Below are 19,413 nucleotides of genomic sequence, written 5' to 3'. Positions count from 1 at the left end.
ATTACATGTGGTGGGTATGCGTACACATTTTGAAAGTATATCAAGGGGAGAGGCAGGGTTGTACCCATGTTTTAAGGTTTAGCACTTAAATGCTTTCTGCTCATAGCTATTGTACTTATTATATGCACTATTATAGCTATTATACTTATGCTGTATATCTCTGTATAACTAGATTGCTGATCTGGGTGAGCTTGAATATATTGAAGACCTACCTCTCCTTAGAGGCTTAAATCTGTTAAACAACCCAGTGCAGGTAAGAGAGGCTACAAGGAGCCAAAAATGTATTTGCAATGATTAGTTTAGTTTTTGTCCAGATGTTAAAGCAACGCATAGAAAGAATACATATCTTACATGCTCTCCTGAAATAAAAGCTCTGAAAAAAAATTTTTCTCACCGAAGTCAGGGGAAAGGCTCCTGTTAACTGCACTGGAAGCTGATTCTACCTCTTAGCAACAGCCACCTTTAAAACTGCCTCCCCTTAGAAAAGTGATTGTCAGCCAGGGTGGCACAGCGCTTTGGAGTGCCATGAGATCCTTTTAATGGTGATGCACAATATTAGCATTGTTATGTGTGCAAATACCTACATACAATTCACAAGATAACCCCAGAGATTTCACGTAGGAGTGCATAGGGTCAAAAACAGGTTGACCGGTTGTAGGCTTTCTTAGTTTTTTGCAACAGAAGAATTGCTTTGTTATTTTTTGTGTCATCAAATAAAGAGTAAAAGCGAAGACTTGGCATTTTTTGAGCAGTGCCTTGAGTATAACCAGATAGAAAGCCACTGCCCTAGAAACTGATTTTTTTCTTTCTGATGGACTCATTCTTTATTCAAGATCCCTGCAATATCCCCAATAAATGTCCCATTGATCAATGACATCAGCATCTAAAGGGGAGTAAAATCATATGTTTTGACTGTGTACAATCTGTCCTGAACTGTACCAAAGATTAAAAGTAATATCATTTAAAGTTTGATGATTTTTCAGATCCCTTTTGAACTTGACAGTGATTTGCAGTGTTGGGAAGAAATGGTCAGGATTTCATTTCTCTCTCTTGGTTCAAGATAACTATGTCAGTGTTTTATTGTGGCTTCCTTAAGAACAGTCTGTTATTGTGTACAATGCAATTAATAGGGGAAAATACCTGTAATATGCCTACCCTATAGCTCACAGCAACCTTTGCTTGACGAGACAGCCAGCCTCCTCAGAGCAGAATTTGATCTTGCTTAAAGATCACATGCGTGTGATCTTTTCCTAGCTATTTTACCGTTTTTTCAATTACTTTAAAAAAATAAACAACAATTATCTTAAGACATCTTTGACCTTCTCGAAATTTCAGTAGCTTACCACAGGACTTGGCTTTTTTTTTTAGAAACAGTACAAGTACGCTTCATCAGGTTGTCAAGATGTCAGCTCCCTGTTTGATTGCTAATTATTCTTTTATTATTATGTCTCTGCTTTTTTTAGCCACTTAAAAGCATCAGTAATGATTATTTTATACTGTAACTTTTTTAACAACACTTTTTGCAAGATTAGGGGTATTAGTGTGGTTTATTATGTAATTCCCATATAGGAGACTACTTTCTGTCCTCATTAATTCTCTCTGCAGGTGGAGTTAGAAATGATATCATTCTTTAATTCCTGTCCCAAACTATTGTACAGTGTTGCTGCAAGCTGTTGATCAGCTGCCAGATTTCACGTTAGAGATGGCTGCATTTCAATGATCGGTTTATAGAGCATATTGAGATCCTTCAGGGTAAATGGCATTATAGGCTACAATATATTAAGATAAAATACATGTGATGTTTTTGTAACCGAATGGAAGTTAAATATTTTGCAGCGCAGCTTAAATGTTTGCAGATGTAAAAAGAGAACAGTGCATCATTTCTCATATTTCTATCAGGAACAAACAGAATATTGGCTCTTGGTGATTTTCATGTTGCTCCGTTTAACAGAGCTGGATAACAAGAAGATTACAGTGGAAGAAAAGGTACACAATCACTTTAGTTTGGGAGTGTTGCTAAATAATCCTGCTGCCGGCTAGAAGAGAGTTAAAATGCCAGTTATTTTCAGTAATGTTTATATGCAAATAAAGAATTGCTTTATGTGGGGAGGAAAATTATCCACATGCCAGCTGGTAAGTGTCAATTCAGAGAGTTTGCTTTTAGGCTCCTGACATGTAACTGTATATCTGCTGTATAGTGAAAAGCAATTTATGGCATATCAGTGTGAAAATCTCCCATTAAGTATATGTTTCTTAATAAAGAAATGACTGAGTAGATTTTAGCAATCACAATAGTCCCTAGTTACTAGTTTAGATTCATTAGTTAATATTGGCCAAGTGCTTTGAAGCTGTAATCAGTGCATTATTACTAAGAAGCATTTTCTTAAGATGGCTTATACTGCTAAGTAAACTGTCTGAAAGCTACAGGCAAGATTTGTTTCATGATATTTTTTTTACTGGACTAACTTTATGGTTGGTAGAGATGTTAGACAAGTTTTCAGGCACCAAATGCCCTTCTTCAGGTCTGCTTGTCTAATATCTAATGTTTCTCCCAACCATAAACTTGGTCCAGTAAAAGATTTCATGAAACAAATCACCTTCCTTGTTTTTTTTTCCCGTTGTCCATCACAGCTGTGACAACAGTGCAACACTACTGAAAGCTGTAACATCCCTTGTAATTCTGTGCACCACTTCCATTAGCGGGAATCAGATTTTAAAAGAGCTTTTAGTAAGAAATAACTGGAGGGACAGGTTGATAAGCAGGTGTTACAAAGAACCTTTCACCTCTGTACTGATACCTGAGCTATACACAGTGCTTGGGCCACAACCGTGTTAGAACCATTAGGACAGTAAATTGCTACCAAAGTTGAAGCCTTGAATAGAAAATTCTTTTTAATGTGGCCCTTACCATGATTTCAGCTCATTCACTCTAGACTGGTAAAACATATCAGAGCTGTTATCAGCCATGACTTCTCAGCAAATATAGCCAGAGCCTAAGTCACCAGCTTATGCTGCTATCTGATCATTGTGGCCTATACAAAATGACTTAGTGGTTCCTAGTCCATTTCCAAATAAGCTGATTACATTAAAAAAAAAATCCGCCATTTATCAGCACCAGCTAGACCTTTCAGCAAAATTGGCTAGAATGGGATGTGTTTATACTCCCTTCTCCTTCCAAGATGAGGACTGAAGTCCTTTTAAGGGTGGCTTTGTAACAAACTTACACTGCAACTGCCCCGTCATTCCCTTTCTGGGCAATAAATGAAGGACTCTGTCTTTCAATTTGCTGTCCTTCACTACAACTAAGAAAAGACACACACACACAAAAGGAAAACTAAATCATAAACAAAGTCACTGTGCGCTTTATAAGATGATTTGCTTCCCTTAGCCTCTGCCCTCCTTCCAGGAAAAGCTAGAATAAATTATGGAAAGATGATGAGATAGTGTGAAATGTTTTCCATCCATCTATTGAACTGTATTTAAACCTCCCCAAAAGATATATACATTCGCACCCCTGATTATGAACAAGCCAGATACAAGGATGAGCACAAGAAAAGAAGGAAGTCCTCATTATTCACAGTACTCTGTGCAGTGTATTACCAGTAAGAGCAATGACATGGCTGTTCTTCTTCTGTTGCCTTCTTATTCTCCTAACAGGTCGCTGCGGTTAATAAGTATGACCCTCCTCCAGAAGTGGTTGGTGCAAAAGATCACATGACCCACGTAATGTACAGCCTGATGCAGCCACAGAGGATCTTTGACAGGTAACCTTACCTCCAGTTTATGTCCAGTCCTTTAGGTGGCAGTCGAGTAAAGCAGAATGAATTGTCCTCATCCAGGGGAGGGCTCTCTATCGCTTTCACACCTTTAAATCCGTCTAATGAAGAGTAGGCATTCTGTAGTTTGCTATTATCAGTCTGGAAATTAGGCAAATCTTGTTTGGTTGAGTTGATTATGAAATGAAGTTAGTTGCTCACCTCTACACTCTGAGACAGATTGCCCAAAGCTCCATTTCTTTTAAACAATCTGCTGAAGCAGATGGCCATTCGCACCAGAAATGAAAGATGCAAAAATTCTATCAATACCCACAGGCAATTTAAAAATCTCTAGAGGGTGAAGCAAACTCTGCAGCGTAACTTCTTCCTACTCTATTTACTCCTTCCCTTCACACTGTTGACATCCCATTGTGAGCAAAATGGCTTTACTCTGTAACTTGGAGTACAATTTACATGTTTGGAGCCAAACTTTCAAATTTACACTGAAGCCCAGCCAATTCTGCATTTTGAGAGGGGAAGGTGTTGACCACAGATGAAAGCACAGAGACGAGAGTGAGTTCTAGGTGCTGTTTCCAGGCCTGGCATTGTTTTGTTGTGCATCTTCTCTCTGCTTTGTTTCTTGGCTATAAGACAGGAATGACGGGACTTGTCTACCTCATGCAGGCATTGCAGTTCCTATTTCATAAATGTTTGCAGAGTGCTTTGCAACAGTCAATTAAAGATGATATAAATACACAGTTTTATTATTGTTGGCAACATTTCCATGCTCACTTCTGTATCCCAAAGTCTATTTTAGGCATCTACTCATCCGTTTGGGCATCTAAATACATAGCCAAGCACCCTAATTTTAGGCCTATGGTTAGTAATTAAGAAATCTGTGTGTTTGTTAAGATTCTTCATTGTCCCCTGGGACTGATCCTGAAAAATGCTAAACACCCCCCTTACATTGCTCATTCCCGCACAGGTGCCCGTTAGCCTGTAAAATCAATTATTATTTTGTAGGATTGGGATCTCTTCAAGCACATGACGACTTTGCAGAAGATCCATGCTATGAATTCCTTCTAAACCAGACATAGATGTAGTTCAGATATTGGTTTATACATACGTATATTTTATTGCTAAACATGTGCTTTTCAGTAACGTTCTGTATGCTTTCAGAGGTCCTCTATAAACAAACAGGTAAGCATATGGATTGGCACTTAAGGTAGTGACTCGTAATGTTAATGAAGCTTTGAGTGTTTGCCAGTATGCAGCTGGAAGAGCATGCACCATGCTCATTAATGAAACGTTCCTAATGATGCTTTTTCCCTCTAAATTTCTAAATTAGAAAATGCTTATTTAGAGTCATTTTTATAGCTCATTTGCATTAATATCCCTAGATCATACACAAGCCATTTTTTATTTTTCAATTATTAATAATAATTCCATTCAAACAAAATTAGAGAGAGCCATAAAGTTGAAAAGTTACACACTTAATGATCAGGAAATGTCAATATTGCCATTATTTGTGCAATGCCCTTTCTGCATATGTTTTATGATGCTGTCTTTAATGACATGATAACCTGCTATTGCTTAAACAATATGTGATTCCTTCCGCAACCTTAAACGCAGGTGAAAAGCGTGATTTAATCACAGCCCATAAAAACCTATATGAGGACCAGGAATTTGATAACAGGTAGCTCTTTAGTCTACTAGAAAAATGTATAGCATGACCCATGGTTGAAAACTAGGCATATTCAGACTAGAGAAAAGGCAATTGTATTTTATTTTATTTTTATTTTATTTTATTTTTTGTGAGAGTAATTGACCCTTGGAACACCTTTATTAGGATAGAAGGGTACTCTACCAGTGGAAATTTTAAAATCACAATTGGAGATTTTTTTTCCCCAAGATTTTATCTAGCTCAGTCACAGTTATCTGACTCAAAGCAGGATTTATTTCAGGAAGTCCTGGACCTATGTTATGCACAAGGACAGACTAGATAATCACAATCATCCCTCCTGGACTTAAAATCTATGAAACTGAGACAGCTGTGTAGTACTCTGTATACCAGAGATAATTTATGTTGGCCTATGCACAACAAATGAACTCAAGGGTTCCTCACCTTACAAGATACTCCTTGCAATATTGTTGGAAAAAATTACATGATGACATAGGGTCATTTGAAACACAGTAAGTGATGATGCAGTTAAATAGGATATTGTAAAATGTGCTCCTTGTCCATCTGATATACCAAAAAAAAAAATCCAGGAACTTTGTTTAAAGAGCCTAGAGTTCTGTGTGTGATCATATCCACTAATACCGTATTATATCAGTATAGGATATGATATTATTCTGGAAAAGAACAGGTTGAAGAATGAAGTCCAACTCGGAAATCCATATCGGGGCCTTATGTATTTATAAGAAATATAAATTAAGAGCCATCTTAAAGATAGGAATTTTATATCTTCAAAAGCTGGGTTGGTGTTATTATTCACAAGGAACAGGGCCTCAGGTAGCTAATGAGGGTGCTTCTACTGTGTGTAGATAAATCCTGAATCACCCATTATTAAACATTTTTCATACAATTCATATCTTCCTTACAGGCCCTTTTTAATAATAGACTCATGATAGTAGTTGCTCTTCTTGCCGGTATCTCTCGGGGCCATGTTGTGTTGAGCCAGTCTTTTTCCAAACAGCAAAGGAAAGGCAACCTGAAAAGATGGAGAAACCAAGAAGGGAAGGGAAGCTGCTTAATTAAACAGAATATATCACTTTAGCAGGTTTTTGTTAAGCAATAGGTTTTACATATTTCACCATGTTGGCATTCTTAATGTCCCAGGTTATTTTGCTCATATTTTCTTCATAATTGTTGTATAAATATGTTTGTAACCAGAATAAAAGGCAAACAATATGCCATAAAACACTATAAGTCTACTGAGGGATTCTGCTGCTGTTCTGCTGTTAGTGTTTAAGGGGATGTAGCGTGCTACTCTGGGACTCAAAGACCAGGATTCAGTTCCCTGTTTATCCCCAGAATACCCTGTGACCTTGGAAAAGTCACTAAATTTGCTCTTTTTCCTCTGTTTCTCACCACTGAAGTAGGGATAGTACTTCCCTTCTTCACAGGGATGTTAAGAAGATAAAATCTAATAATGCTTTAGTGCCACCGAGATAGTACGGTATTATAGAAGTACCTAGATGGATTGAGCTGTTTTGCTGGTGTGAGCTAATGCAGGCGGGAAACCATTAGTCTGAACTATCTAATTTTTTTCTTAGCTTAAGCTGGAAGGTTATCATTATTTCAGATGGATTTAGTCATCTATTTCTCTTGCCATTTCCATTATAAACCCTGTTTTCAGGGATTTATATTCAGCTGTTTTAAATCACATTAGACTGAAGTTTGGCGCACAGATGTAATATTTTCCCCCTTTAAAATAAAACTTAAATGGGTCAGACCATTTATTAGTTTCAAAAGTAGGATATTTTAAAAATTATTTCAGCTGGTTTTGACGTGTTTTCAAATGGCGTAATTTTAAAAACCATAGTGAAGATTTAAAAAAAATGAGTCTCAAGTTACATTCCATATTTAGACACCTAAATAAGTGCTCTGACTTTCAAAAGTGCTGAGCGCCCACAAATTGCCTTTACTCTTTGTTTGCAGCTGGATGCTTATCGCTTCTGAAAAACCGAGCTGCTGATTCCAGTATCTAAACATAGACTTGGGCCAAGATATAAAACGTGTGTCTGAAGTTAGGTTGCTGTATTTTTGCAAGCACTTTGGATTCTGTCGCCTTAGGGTCCTGAATGCTTTCTACTTCTGTCAATGTTGGTGGGAGGGGAGGGTGCTTAGCACTACACAAGACTGGGCCCATACACTTTAATGACTTCCATCCGACTGAACTGGAAAGCACTTTACAAACTGCTGCCCTGTTCCAGCAAACCTTTGAAGTTAATGAGATTAAATGCAGGAGCGTATAAAGGTTTGCAGGGTCAGCCCTAGACACATACAAGGCCCACTTCTTTGACCAGTAAAATATGATCATTGGGCATCTTTGTAGCAGCGAGAGCGTTTCGAAAAAGGTCGCAAATCTAAGTTACAGTCTGAGCCAGATACACCCCGTATTGCAGTCTTCCTCATGTGAAAAATGCCAGGACTTCTCTTATTAAATATTTTGTGCTGAATTTATTGTTTAAAATTTGCCCAGCTGCACGTGCTTCTTTGTCTATTGTTGCTTTGTGGCATAAATTACGTGACTAGCGCAACAGGTAGAGGAGTTAAATTCCAGCGATGACAAAATATGCAAAGAGCTTATAAAACATGAGTGAAAGTGTCCATTGCAGGAGGTACAACAGCACTTTGTTTTCCCTTCTTGCAGCACTTTGCCTAGTCTTGATGCTCCCTACCCCATGCTGATATTTGTTGGGCCTGTGGCCTGCGGGAAGCGGGAACTTACTCACAGAATCTGCAGACAGTTCAATAATTTCTTCAGATACAGGTAAATTCACCCCAGGCACTTAAGAAAACATGGAGTGGGAGCAAGGCTAAATTTGTTGCATTTTTTTAAAGCAAGTTAAATGGGTGTTGCAGTGTGTTCTGTCTCTTACCAGATCTAGATTGCCTGAAGTCCTAATTTATCTTCCCTATTTTGAATAAGTACACTGTCATAAATATCATGATCCTTTCCAGGTGAACTGCAAAGTAAAAAAAAAAAAAAAAAAAAAAAAAAAGTAGCTTTAGTGTTTCTTGCGTCCATCCACCCATCCAGTCTTTGCCCCCCGTCTTGCTAAAGAAGTGCAAACTTTTCTTCTGAGCGTTATATAATGTGCCCAGTTGCAAAAATGTTAGGGCGCCTGTACAGTTTGCATTCAGAAGTGAATAGGAAGCTACTGTCATTGCTGGGACTGTAATGTGCTCTCCCTTAAGGCTACTGTCATGAAAGTAAATAGGCATTTTCTACACTTAACCAAAAGCAGTGTCGAACTTTCAAAGGTAGTGCTATATAGCATACGCTGCAGTGACCTGTAACATCCATTGCTGTCAGTATTACACTTTCTTACCCCCATTCTCTCTCCTCCATTACCTCTGTTCATTACACATTGGTTGTGTTGTCTCTTTAGATTCTTTGAGGCAGGGACTTTCTCTTCTAGTTATATATACAGCGATTGTCCAAGTGGAGCCCCAATCCTAGTGGGGGAGGTTCCTGGGTAATAGTGTAATAACTATTAAGAATAGAGCTAATACTTAGGTATATTCATTAACTGACAAGTGGCGTTGATTCTTCAAAAGCCTAGTACCATAGCACCCTGGACTAGGTTTTTGTTTGATACTGTAGATCAGGATCTGCCTGCTCTTTGAAGAAGGCTATTTGTATTTCTTCTTGCTCGCAGTTTGCAATATATATATATATATATATAAACACTAGATTCATGAGCTAATTTAGGAAGTCAAATGGACATTTGACAGAAAAGCTGCAAAGATTACATGACTGGAAAAATCAAATGTGCCAACTCCATTTTTTTGCTAAAATTTTGTAAGGTTTGCAATAGCAACCAATTGCAAACTGGTTGGAATTTTCACTGTGTGGTTTTGAAGAACATGTCTTTTTTATGTATACATTTTATTCCTTAAAAGCATTATGTGTGAGGGAGAAAAAGAGACAGAATCTTAACGGAGCAGAAAATTGCAACCATAAAGCAAAGTTGTATTTAAATTATTCAGTGGAGATTTAAGCAATATTATAGCTTACTCTCTTAAATTTCAAACATTCCACTCATTAAAAATGTATTTCATGCAAGATATCCTGGCAAGTTGAATGTAAACATGGCCTTGCAATTAAAAAGGGTTGTAACGTGTAAAAGAGATTCAAAAAATAAAGTGAAATTAGACTCGGAAACCATCTGGCTAGTGCTCAGGAATGACCTTTAAAGCTGGGTGCATTTATAATATCTTTACAAAAATCAGCCTTTGAAGTGAAAGTTTTATATAGCACACTGTTCTCATTTACCACAGCTTACTGATAAAATAGTGGCACCCACTAATGCTGCTACATTTAAAGATCTGTCAACCTCTGCATCATAAACTTGACTTCTTAGTGGTTTACAGCTCAGCTGTCTTAAAGAAAAGAAAAGAACTTCTTCAACATTATACCTAATATCTTAATACAGGGAAAAAAATAGAATAAATTAGTCTGACAGGGCTTTTTTTCCCCCAGAACTGTATATATTTATTCAATAAGCAACATTACAAAGAAACCAGACAAGTAAGTGCTGCATGGTTTTCAGTTAGAAACCCTCAAATGATCAGAATAGACTCTTTATATTGTTAAGAATCTACTGAAACACCTTTGGAACAAAAAAGAGAATTAAACGAAATATTTGCAATTCCAAATTAAGATCAAGTGGTATTTGCATTGCTTTTGGCAGATGAAGTAGTAGACATAGGATTAGAATTTTCTCTTACATTAGGATCCCTTTACCATGCCCTGGCAATATAAAAACAACAGACTATATCTGAGACTCAGGCCCACAAGTATTGAATCATCGAAAATGAAAGTCGGAAGGGACCTCAGGAGGTCACATCTAGTCTAACCCCCTGCTCCAAGCAGGACCAGCCCCAGCTACATCATCGCAGCCAGGGTTTTGTCTTAAAAACCTCCAAGGATGGAGAGTCCACTGCCTTTCTTGGTAACTTGTTCCAGTGATTTATTACCCACCTAGTGAGGAATTTTTTCCTAATATCCAATCTAAATTTCCCTTGCTGCAACTTGAGACTGTTGCTCCTAGTTTTGTATGTGGTTTGTCTTCAGTGATACCCCATACCCAAATAAAACAGGTGGATGTCAAGCTTGGAAATGGAATGTAGGACTCCTGCCTTCCAGTCCCTTGCCCTAGACCGAGGTACTCAACCACTGGCCCATGAGTCCGATCCAGTCCCCAGTGAACAAAGGGCTTCCCATGGATCTGAACATTTGGCAGCAGGGGAGCAGTGGCCAGATTTTCCGTGGGGAACTCCCTGGTCCAGATAGTGTGGCCCTGCAGGCTGGATCGGGAATGCTGGGCAGTGCAGGTCCTCATCCCAGCGGAGGTCGCGTGGAGCATGATTCAGGTGTGCAGACTGGGTGGAGGAAACATGGGGCCCCAGTCTGGCCCACGGACCAGCCCACAGCCATGTATCTGGCCTGCAAGGGATAAACATGGAGTGCCACTGGGCACGTCTACATGATATGCTGTGTCACTGTAGCAATGAGCTGTAATGTTCAGTTTGGCCCTAACCTTCAGCATGCAAGCTGTCTGCCCAGTTTTATGTCACAAAACTGATTAAAACTCATTATCAGCCAGGCTCAGTCTAATTTAGGTGTGAATGACTTTTTGCTGGGTTTATCAAAAGCCAAGGAGACAAAATGTTATCAGTGTAAGTCTACACCAGAGATCTGCATGACATTTTTGTTTCACTTGCCTACAGTGTAAATTAAAAAGAAGGCAAGGTAGCATCTGCCAATAATAGGGCGTGATCCGCTGCTGTGAGTGGCTGAGACCAGATGCACAATGGCTAATTGCAGCAGAATAAGTAAAAAATCATTGAACCCTTTAAACCAAAATCTCTTCATACATGAACTTAAATAAAGAGCCAGATTCAAGTTCATGTTCATTTTATTATAGAATAAAGTTTCCATGTCAGGTGCATTACATTGTTTTATGTGGTAGTGACCATTTGAAATAATTCCTCTTTCTGTCTTATCTCCAGCTGACTACTGATCCCAGCTCTGATTTCATTTTGGCATTGCCATTTTAGCATCTGCCTGGTTGTTCTACCTCACTGGCTCTCAGCCAGGGTGCTGCAGCACCCTGGGGAGCTGGGAGATGCTTTTAAGGATGTTGCTATTAGAAGTGAAAACGCCTGCATACAATTCACAACATAAAGTCAAAGATTTCAAATGCAAACCCAGTGGACCTGCTACGGTCTTCCTAAGTTCCTTGCAACAGAAGAATTTTCTGTACTCCAGAAACAAGTGATAGCGAAGAACTGGCATTTTCTGGGGAGGGCCCTGAGCCCCCCCAAAATTGAGAACCTCTGTTTTACCTACTCCTTCCATGCGTTGTTCAACTTAACCCCCTCCAGGTCTTCCCCTACTTAAAATTCCTCTCCCTGCTCACCAGGAATTGACACAGGCAAACAAACAAATCCATCTTTTCCCAACTTCAGGGTGCTGTGACAGTGTCAGCTTAGGCTGTCCTGGCTTTTTTAGATTTATAGCCAAAATATAATGTTATATTAATACAGTTTTTTTTGTATTTATAGGTTAGTCTTTCAAATACGCAGCGTTAGGGGTATGATTTGCGCCGTTTTATATTTCTCATATTTCTTCTCTCCTTTAAAATAAAATGATTTGTAGCATTCTTCCTTATTCTCCATCCCACTGTATAGCTGCTTCAATGATTGAAAACAAGTTATTTCATTATTATCCTATATATCTTCCAGTCCCTGTCATACCACGAGGGCGCCCTATTTTGGAGAAGAAAACAGACTTGATTTCTACTTCGTTTCTCAGGAAGCATTTGTTAAAATGGTGAACATGGTAAGCGTTGGAGGAGTGTCTAAGTAGGCCTGTTCCTGTGGCATCAGTAAGTCCATTGCTCCTCCCTTTAGAAAAAAAAGCTTTTAAGGACCTAATTTCTGGGAAAAAAATGTGTATATACTGCTATGTAACCGACACATATGAACAGTAACCGCAGCTGATACATAGATATACAAATGGCTGTTTACACCGTCTCTTATCGTACTTACAGAAGTGCCGAGTACAACAGGCCAAATGCTCAGCTGGAATCTTACACTGTCTTACAATTAAATAGTTGCTTATTTGCATATGCACATAGCCCATGTGGGTTAGGAGAACAGTGGTGCTGGAAGGCTCAAATAGCTCGTCATCTTTTTCAACAGCCCTTCTGGGACCACAGGACAGGAAATTCACCCAGAAAGCATCTTCTCTGTCCCTTTCTCCTCTATGGGCAGAATCCCTTCAGCTACTGCTTCTATTGTGCTTCTGGTCCTACAGTGCAGTTTTATCTTGAAACGCCCTGCTGCCGTTCATTATTTCTGTCCCCACAAGCAGGAAAGCCCAGAAATTCTTAAGCCACCGAGTGTGTTTAGTAACTCCTCCTCAGTGTCAGATATTTACATCTGTTTGGGCGCACGCTGTGGAGTACCAAAGTTTCATTACCCAAGTTTTAATATTGAAATTTCCCTTTCAATTATATAGTCTCCTTCCAGGTTTGCTTTGTGTCTCCCCTCTCATCTTTAGTATCTTCTGTTTCATCCGATGCTGCATTATGGTTTGATGCAGTATCAAAGGAAGATGCCCTTGCTTTAGATCTTATGTTCTTTTCCCATGTGAATGAATAACCAATGAAAAGCTGTAACCTGTCAGCAGATTGTTTTACAGGGACTGATGTTTTATTATCCATGAACAGTGTACAAACCTGTACGCTTGGGCCCCTGCTCTTTGCTGCAAATTTTGCACTCTGTGGCCTCATTATCATTGATGATTTAGGCATGGTAGGGCCTTTCACTAATGGGATCCAAAGAAGTCTAGAATGATCATTTTTACCATGCTACCATGTAGGACAGTTGTCATCACTGTCTTGCCATTGTCATGATGCATTATTGTGTTTATTTTCAGGGGAAATTTATTGCAACCTATAAATATAGTGGCTATTACTATGGCCTGGGAAGAGAGACTGTAGAATCAATTGCCAGAGAGGGACTTGCAAGTTGTGTTCATTTGGAAATAGAGGTAAGTGTTATCTATTACAAAATGTGGAAACTTGTCCAGGCTGAATCCTAAGCAATTGGATTTAGTTTTGCTATTTGTTCTTGATGTACATAATGCTTACCATGACAGACAACAATACATAGATCATGATTTACAAGTACTAATAGATTCTTTCTGTCCCCATCAGAAGATAAGTCCCATCTTTGTGAGCTTTGCAAAGAAATTTCCATTGATGGTAGTTTCTACAGATGTTCAAATTGTGATTGGATGTGCCACCTAGTTCCACAAACATTTTTGGCTCCTCCTTTGTAGAGGTGTCTTCCAGCTGGCACCTATGCATGGTGCCAAAATAAACTGTAACTCCTGGTAAATTGTACAGATTTGTAACAAGAAATGAAATAATTAACAACATTGACATTTAAATTATCCTCATTGTGGAGTCAGTATATACTACTGCACTGACATGCAAAGGCAGTTCATACCTACCAGAGTAACTGGTGCATGTGCTTTGCAGACTGATGTAGGTATCTCCGCATGGGTTATACTCTGCTCACTGTAACAGTTAAAGAGGTTTCTGAAAGTTGAGATTGCGCAGAACAAGACATGAACCTTCATAGGATTTCATAGCACCTAGAATTTCTAAATGAGATGGGAGTCCCATTGTGGGAGACAGAGTATAGCCACTTACTGACACGAAGTCCTCTTGAAGAGTTTACAGGCTTGATTGACGTAGGTACACCAAGTCTCGGAGAGAAAACAGCCACAGAAAGTTCAAGTTATGTGACCAAGGTTATACAACAATTTAGTAGCACAGCCAGGAATATCCACTACTGATTCCCAGTCATTGACCTGTCCACTAGATTAGCAGTTCTCAATCTTTTTAGACTCGTGGCGCTCCCTTGAAAATGCCAGTTCTTACCTTTCACTCATATTTGGACTACAAAAACATAATAGAGCAAGTCTCCTGTTGCAAAGAACTCAGAAAGACCACAACAAGGCAAATTGTTTTGACTGTGGATTCCTTTTTGAAATTTCTAGGTTTATCCTGTAACTCGTGTTTGTACACATATCAGTGCTAACGTTAGTTGGCACCTTGGAGCACACTTGAAAGTATCTCAAAGCATGACAGGGTGCCATAGTACCCTGGTTGAAAATCATTGCTCTAGACCATACTGCCCTTTCCTCCAACTGAGCTAACCTCTGTTGCTTGGCAGTGCAGTAGTCATGGGCCGTGTGTTGTACATTTATTGAAAGGCGGTTTGGTCCCTTATGCACCAACCAGCCGTGTTGAAATGATCAGGACTGCTTATGAGCTAAGATACCATTGCACATAAGTACATCAGAAACTGGTCTCAGATTTCTTAACATAAGACAGACATCAAATGAGTGTGGATCACTAAAACATGACTTTGAGTGACAATCAGATCATCACTAAGCAAATCAGAAAGCACTTTGTCTTACAGTTATTGAAGAGATTAATCGGGTGTGTTTTACCTTCTTGTGCATCTAGATATTTGGTATATACAGTAATGTATGTACATTAGTCATTACTTATAAGTTTGCTCATCAGTGTCAATAAAAAAGTCTAGCCATCCCCCCCATCCCCACATACCTGAGGGCCAAGGGTAGCCAAGCAAGTGCCTGGTACTGAACTGCTGTGCAATCTCATCCAAGTAATTTAATCTCTCTGTGGCTCTGTTCCCTTTCCCACCCTTTGTCTGTCTTGTTCATGAGACAGTGAATTATCTTCAGTTCCCACTGATTTTAGATAGCATCATGTGTGCTTGCCTTCTTACAGCCTAGAACTTTGAGTTCACATATGAAGACAAACAGACCACGACAGTGGAAATGTGTCTCAACGTTTGGCAGGCAAACTTCTTTGAGTAGATGTGAGATCTTTTATTAGACTCAGTAGTTGGAAAAAAGTTATTTACAAGCTTTCGGGCACGAGCAGCCTTTGTCAGGCATAGGGAGTCTCTGCTCTTCTGAGATCTCCAAGGAATGTTTCACCAAGCAGGTGCCATATTAAATGGTTTAGAAGTAAGAGCTCCATGGAATAATATTTACTAAAAAAGAGATCCCATACGTATGGGACAGAGACTGAGTATTAGTGACAAGAGTATGTTGGGCAGTCAGTTAACAAATCTCTCTAGTGCCAGACTTCTATAATTGTGCAATAATTATGGAGCGGTCTAAATTGCTATAGATTTTGGTGACAGAAATATAGCAATGGCTTATACACCCTCAGGTATCCCTCTGCAAGGCAGAACTTACTGGCATGTTTGCAGCACTATACTAACCTGGTTACGCTATGTTCAGTTTGGGAGCTAGCATGCATGGTATACCTGGTGCATCTCAGCCCAGCACTCCTCGCACCAGATAGACATATCCAGAAAATATTTTAGTCCATTATGTTCTGGTAAGCCTATAACAAAGTAATTTAAAACTACTAAGAGAAATTTTTAATCATAGCCAATGAGCCACAGCTAAACATTCAGAGCCATTTAATTCCCTTTAATCTAGAGCACATTTCCTACTGCTAACTTTATACAAGCTTTGTAGTAAATAAATTTCTAGTGAGGGGAAGTTGCATTGCATTCTGGTACATAGGAGAAATATTGTAAAGAGACATCTAACACCATCGGCAGTAAGCTGTGAATTTTAAGTAGCAGTGTCCTAGGCATACCCCTGTATGGATCAGTCATAGAAAAACAGCAGGTCTCTCCAAGGAAAGTGAATAAGCTTTCTGTGTGGATACCTTGCCCAGATATTAGATATTACCTTGCTCCAATAAAGAATGTGGAAATCTTGGAGCGCATACAGTTATCACTGGCTGCACAAAAGGTACAGGCAAGAAGGTGGACTTACTTTGTCCATGTTCTGAGAATGGTGGATAACAAGATCCCCCTGTTTGGACAACCCCAAGGCAAAGAGAAGATAACTTGACCCAGAAAGATCCTCTAGCACATCAAGGACCAGAGCCACCCAACTTACAAGAGAATATGTTCAACAAATTGAAAGGAGGAGTCAGGGCAGGATTGCCGAGCGCCGACTGACCTGATTTTTCAGGAACTGGGATCAAGTTTGGACTTTCCAGACCTCACCCTTCTCCCCTTGGCTGCTGGGGTCTGTAGTCACACAGTTAGCACATATAGTTGTAGGTGCTGCAAGTGCAACGTAGGCAGGCAATTTATGTTTTGGTCCTACTTTTCAGATGCATCTTCAGTTTCTGACCCACTTGGCCCTGCCATGGTCCACTTGCCCACCCCTCATCTCAGTGATACCACATTTTGTATATGAGACAAGTTTGTATACACCAAAGGTTCCTTCCATCTTTCCATTCCCCCACACAATTCTTTCTTTCCCTTTCTTTTAGGGACAGATGCAGATAGAGTAATGGCTAAGATGATTTGTGTTTTGTTAAGTTAACACATTTACTCAATTCTAAATCAAGGGTTTTTCCCTCATTCATCACGGGGAAAACAAAGCCTCATCTTAGAATAGGGTATCACAGCTGGGAGAAACAGTTGTGCAGGGAGCCCAGCTGGGGCAGGGACAGCATCAGCAGCTCTGCTTTTTCCCAGCCTTGACTTTCCCCTGTGTCTACCCCGCTTTCTTCTCCTCAACCCTGCTTTCTTCACTATTTACCCCAGCCTCTTCTTCCCCCCCACCTCGCCTGCCCCCTTGCTTCTGCTTTTCCCATTGCCTGCCTCCCTGCTGCTGTTTTCCAGCTGCAGCAGTGCAGAGACACATTTAAGATGACCCACCAATAATTAGATTCTAGATACAGAAAATTATAAATTTGCTATAACTTTCCATGTACAGAATCTAATTGTTGGGGGGGGTCATCTTAAATTCAAAATATTCTTAATATCAAGTAAATGTAGCTGTTCTCTGTGTCTGGGAGGTAAGTCATTTAGGGTGTTTCACCCTTTTCGAGCTGAGATGGAGCATTGGATGTTATGCTGGAAGGTATCCATGTCAGCTGGGTTTTTTTGTTTGTTTTTTTTAGTCTGTAGACAGTTAGGGCATGTCTGTCCCATCAAAGCCCCATGTTAGGGAAGACCTGCTTGGAGTGCCCTGCAGCCCAGCGTAACTTTCCTTAGAACAGCGCATGGAAAGAGTTTTGGGCATGTTTATGGTTGTATGCCCAGTATTTACTAAGGGCAGCTGTGTCGCACCCTTTTTGGGTGCATCATGCATACAGTGGGGGTTTTATGCCTCATTGCAACCTTTCCATGTCCTTTGGTGTGGACATGTACATTCAGACCTGGTAAAAATTAATGGGGGTATTAACTTGGGGTCAGGGGCTCTGGCTAAACGTTCAGAACTCTTTGATCCCCTTTCCCCACCTTCCACTGGTCACCAAAATCAATAGGGCTCTGCTAGTCAATGCATACAATGCTCCTGCAATGCTGGAATTGATTGGATATTGTGTTCAAAGTTATTGCTTTTATATCCAAGATGGTCGCACCCAGAGGGTCGTGGTGGATGGGTCGGTTTCGACCTGGAAGAGTGTGGGCAGTGGGGTCCCGCAGGGCTCGGTGCTTGGACCGATACTCTTTAATGTCTTCATCAGCGACTTGGACGAGGGGGTGAAATGTACTCTGTCCAAGTTTGCAGATGACACTAAGCTATGGGGCGAAGTGGACACGCCGGAGGGCAGGGAACAGCTGCAAGCAGACCTGGACAGGTTAGACAAGTGGGGAGAAAACAACAGAATGCAGTTCAACAAGGAGAAATGCAAAGTGCTGCATCTAGGGAGGAAAAATGCCCAGCACACCTACAGCCTAGGAAATGACCTGCTGGGTGGCACGGAAGTGGAAAGGGATCTTGGAGTCCTAGTGGACTCCAAGATGAACATGAGTCGGCAGTGTGACGAAACCATCAGAAAAGCCAATGGCACTTTATCGTGCATCAGCAGATGCATGACAAATAGGTCCAAGGAGGTGATACTTCCCCTCTATCGGGCGCTGGTCAGACCGCAGCTGGAGTACTGCGTGCAGTTCTGGGCGCCGCACTTCAAGAAGGATGCGGATAACCTGGAGAGGGTCCAGAGAAGGGCCACTCGTATGGTTAAGGGCCTGCAGGCCAAGCCCTACGAGGAGAGATTAGAGAAACTGGACCTTTTCAGCCTCCACAAGAGAAGGTTGAGAGGCGACCTGGTGGCTGCCTATAAGTTCGTCAGGGGGGCACAGAAGGGAATTGGTGAGTATTTATTCACCAAGGCGCCCCCGGGGGTTACAAGAAATAATGGCCACAAGCTAGAAGAGAGCAGATTTAGATTGGATATTAGGAGGAACTTCTTCACAGTTCGAGTGGCCAAGGTCTGGAACGGGCTCCCAAGGGAGGTGGTGCTCTCCCCTACCCTGGGGGTATTCAAGAGAAGGCTGGATGTGTATCTAGCTGGGGTAATGTAGCCCCAGCACTCTTTCCTGCTTATGCAGGGGGTCGGACTCGATGATCTATTGAGGTCCCTTCCGACCCTAGCATCTATGAATCTATGACAAAGAGATAAACAGGGAAGTTGCCACCAAATTGAGTATAGGAGTTTGCTTTGCTCCGCTACTTATTGCTTTTCTCATGAGTTCAATCTCATCTTCTTGTATAATAAAACTGCTTTGCAGCAACCTATTTAAGGCAGCCATAGAGCTGGTGCTTTATCATAATTATTATTAAATAAATGTGCCATCTGTTCTACCTGTAACTTACATTTTAATAAGGAGAGAATTGTAAGTAACTTGCTACTAATCCCTTCACTCTACAAATAGGGACCATACTGCTTCTTGGTTTCAGATAGTCTGAAATTATTCTAATTTTTAAATTGCTGTTTCTATTCATAGATGTTAGGGTCAGAAGAGACCTCAATAGATAATCAAGTCCGA

The 19,413-nt window shown here is 40.3% G+C and overlaps 1 protein-coding gene across 1 annotated transcript in view; it reads left to right on the top strand.

Moving 5' to 3' along the window:
- Window positions 1-19,413, top strand: part of LRGUK (leucine rich repeats and guanylate kinase domain containing) — a 68,908-nt gene that overhangs the window by 23,191 nt on the left and 26,304 nt on the right. Inside the window, exons 8-13 of the mRNA XM_090041545.1 lie at window positions 173-253; window positions 1,900-1,986; window positions 3,658-3,764; window positions 8,135-8,254; window positions 12,238-12,334; window positions 13,436-13,549. Of these exons, the coding sequence (XP_089897671.1) occupies window positions 173-253; window positions 1,900-1,986; window positions 3,658-3,764; window positions 8,135-8,254; window positions 12,238-12,334; window positions 13,436-13,549 (606 nt within the window). The remainder of the gene's footprint in view (window positions 1-172; window positions 254-1,899; window positions 1,987-3,657; window positions 3,765-8,134; window positions 8,255-12,237; window positions 12,335-13,435; window positions 13,550-19,413) is intronic.

The sequence above is a fragment of the Crocodylus siamensis genome, chromosome 4 (assembly GCF_052110815.1).
Source record: "Crocodylus siamensis isolate JL-2025a chromosome 4, ASM5211081v1, whole genome shotgun sequence".
Classification (NCBI taxonomy): domain Eukaryota; kingdom Metazoa; phylum Chordata; order Crocodylia; family Crocodylidae; genus Crocodylus; species Crocodylus siamensis.
This window is presented reverse-complemented; position numbering and strand designations above follow the sequence as displayed.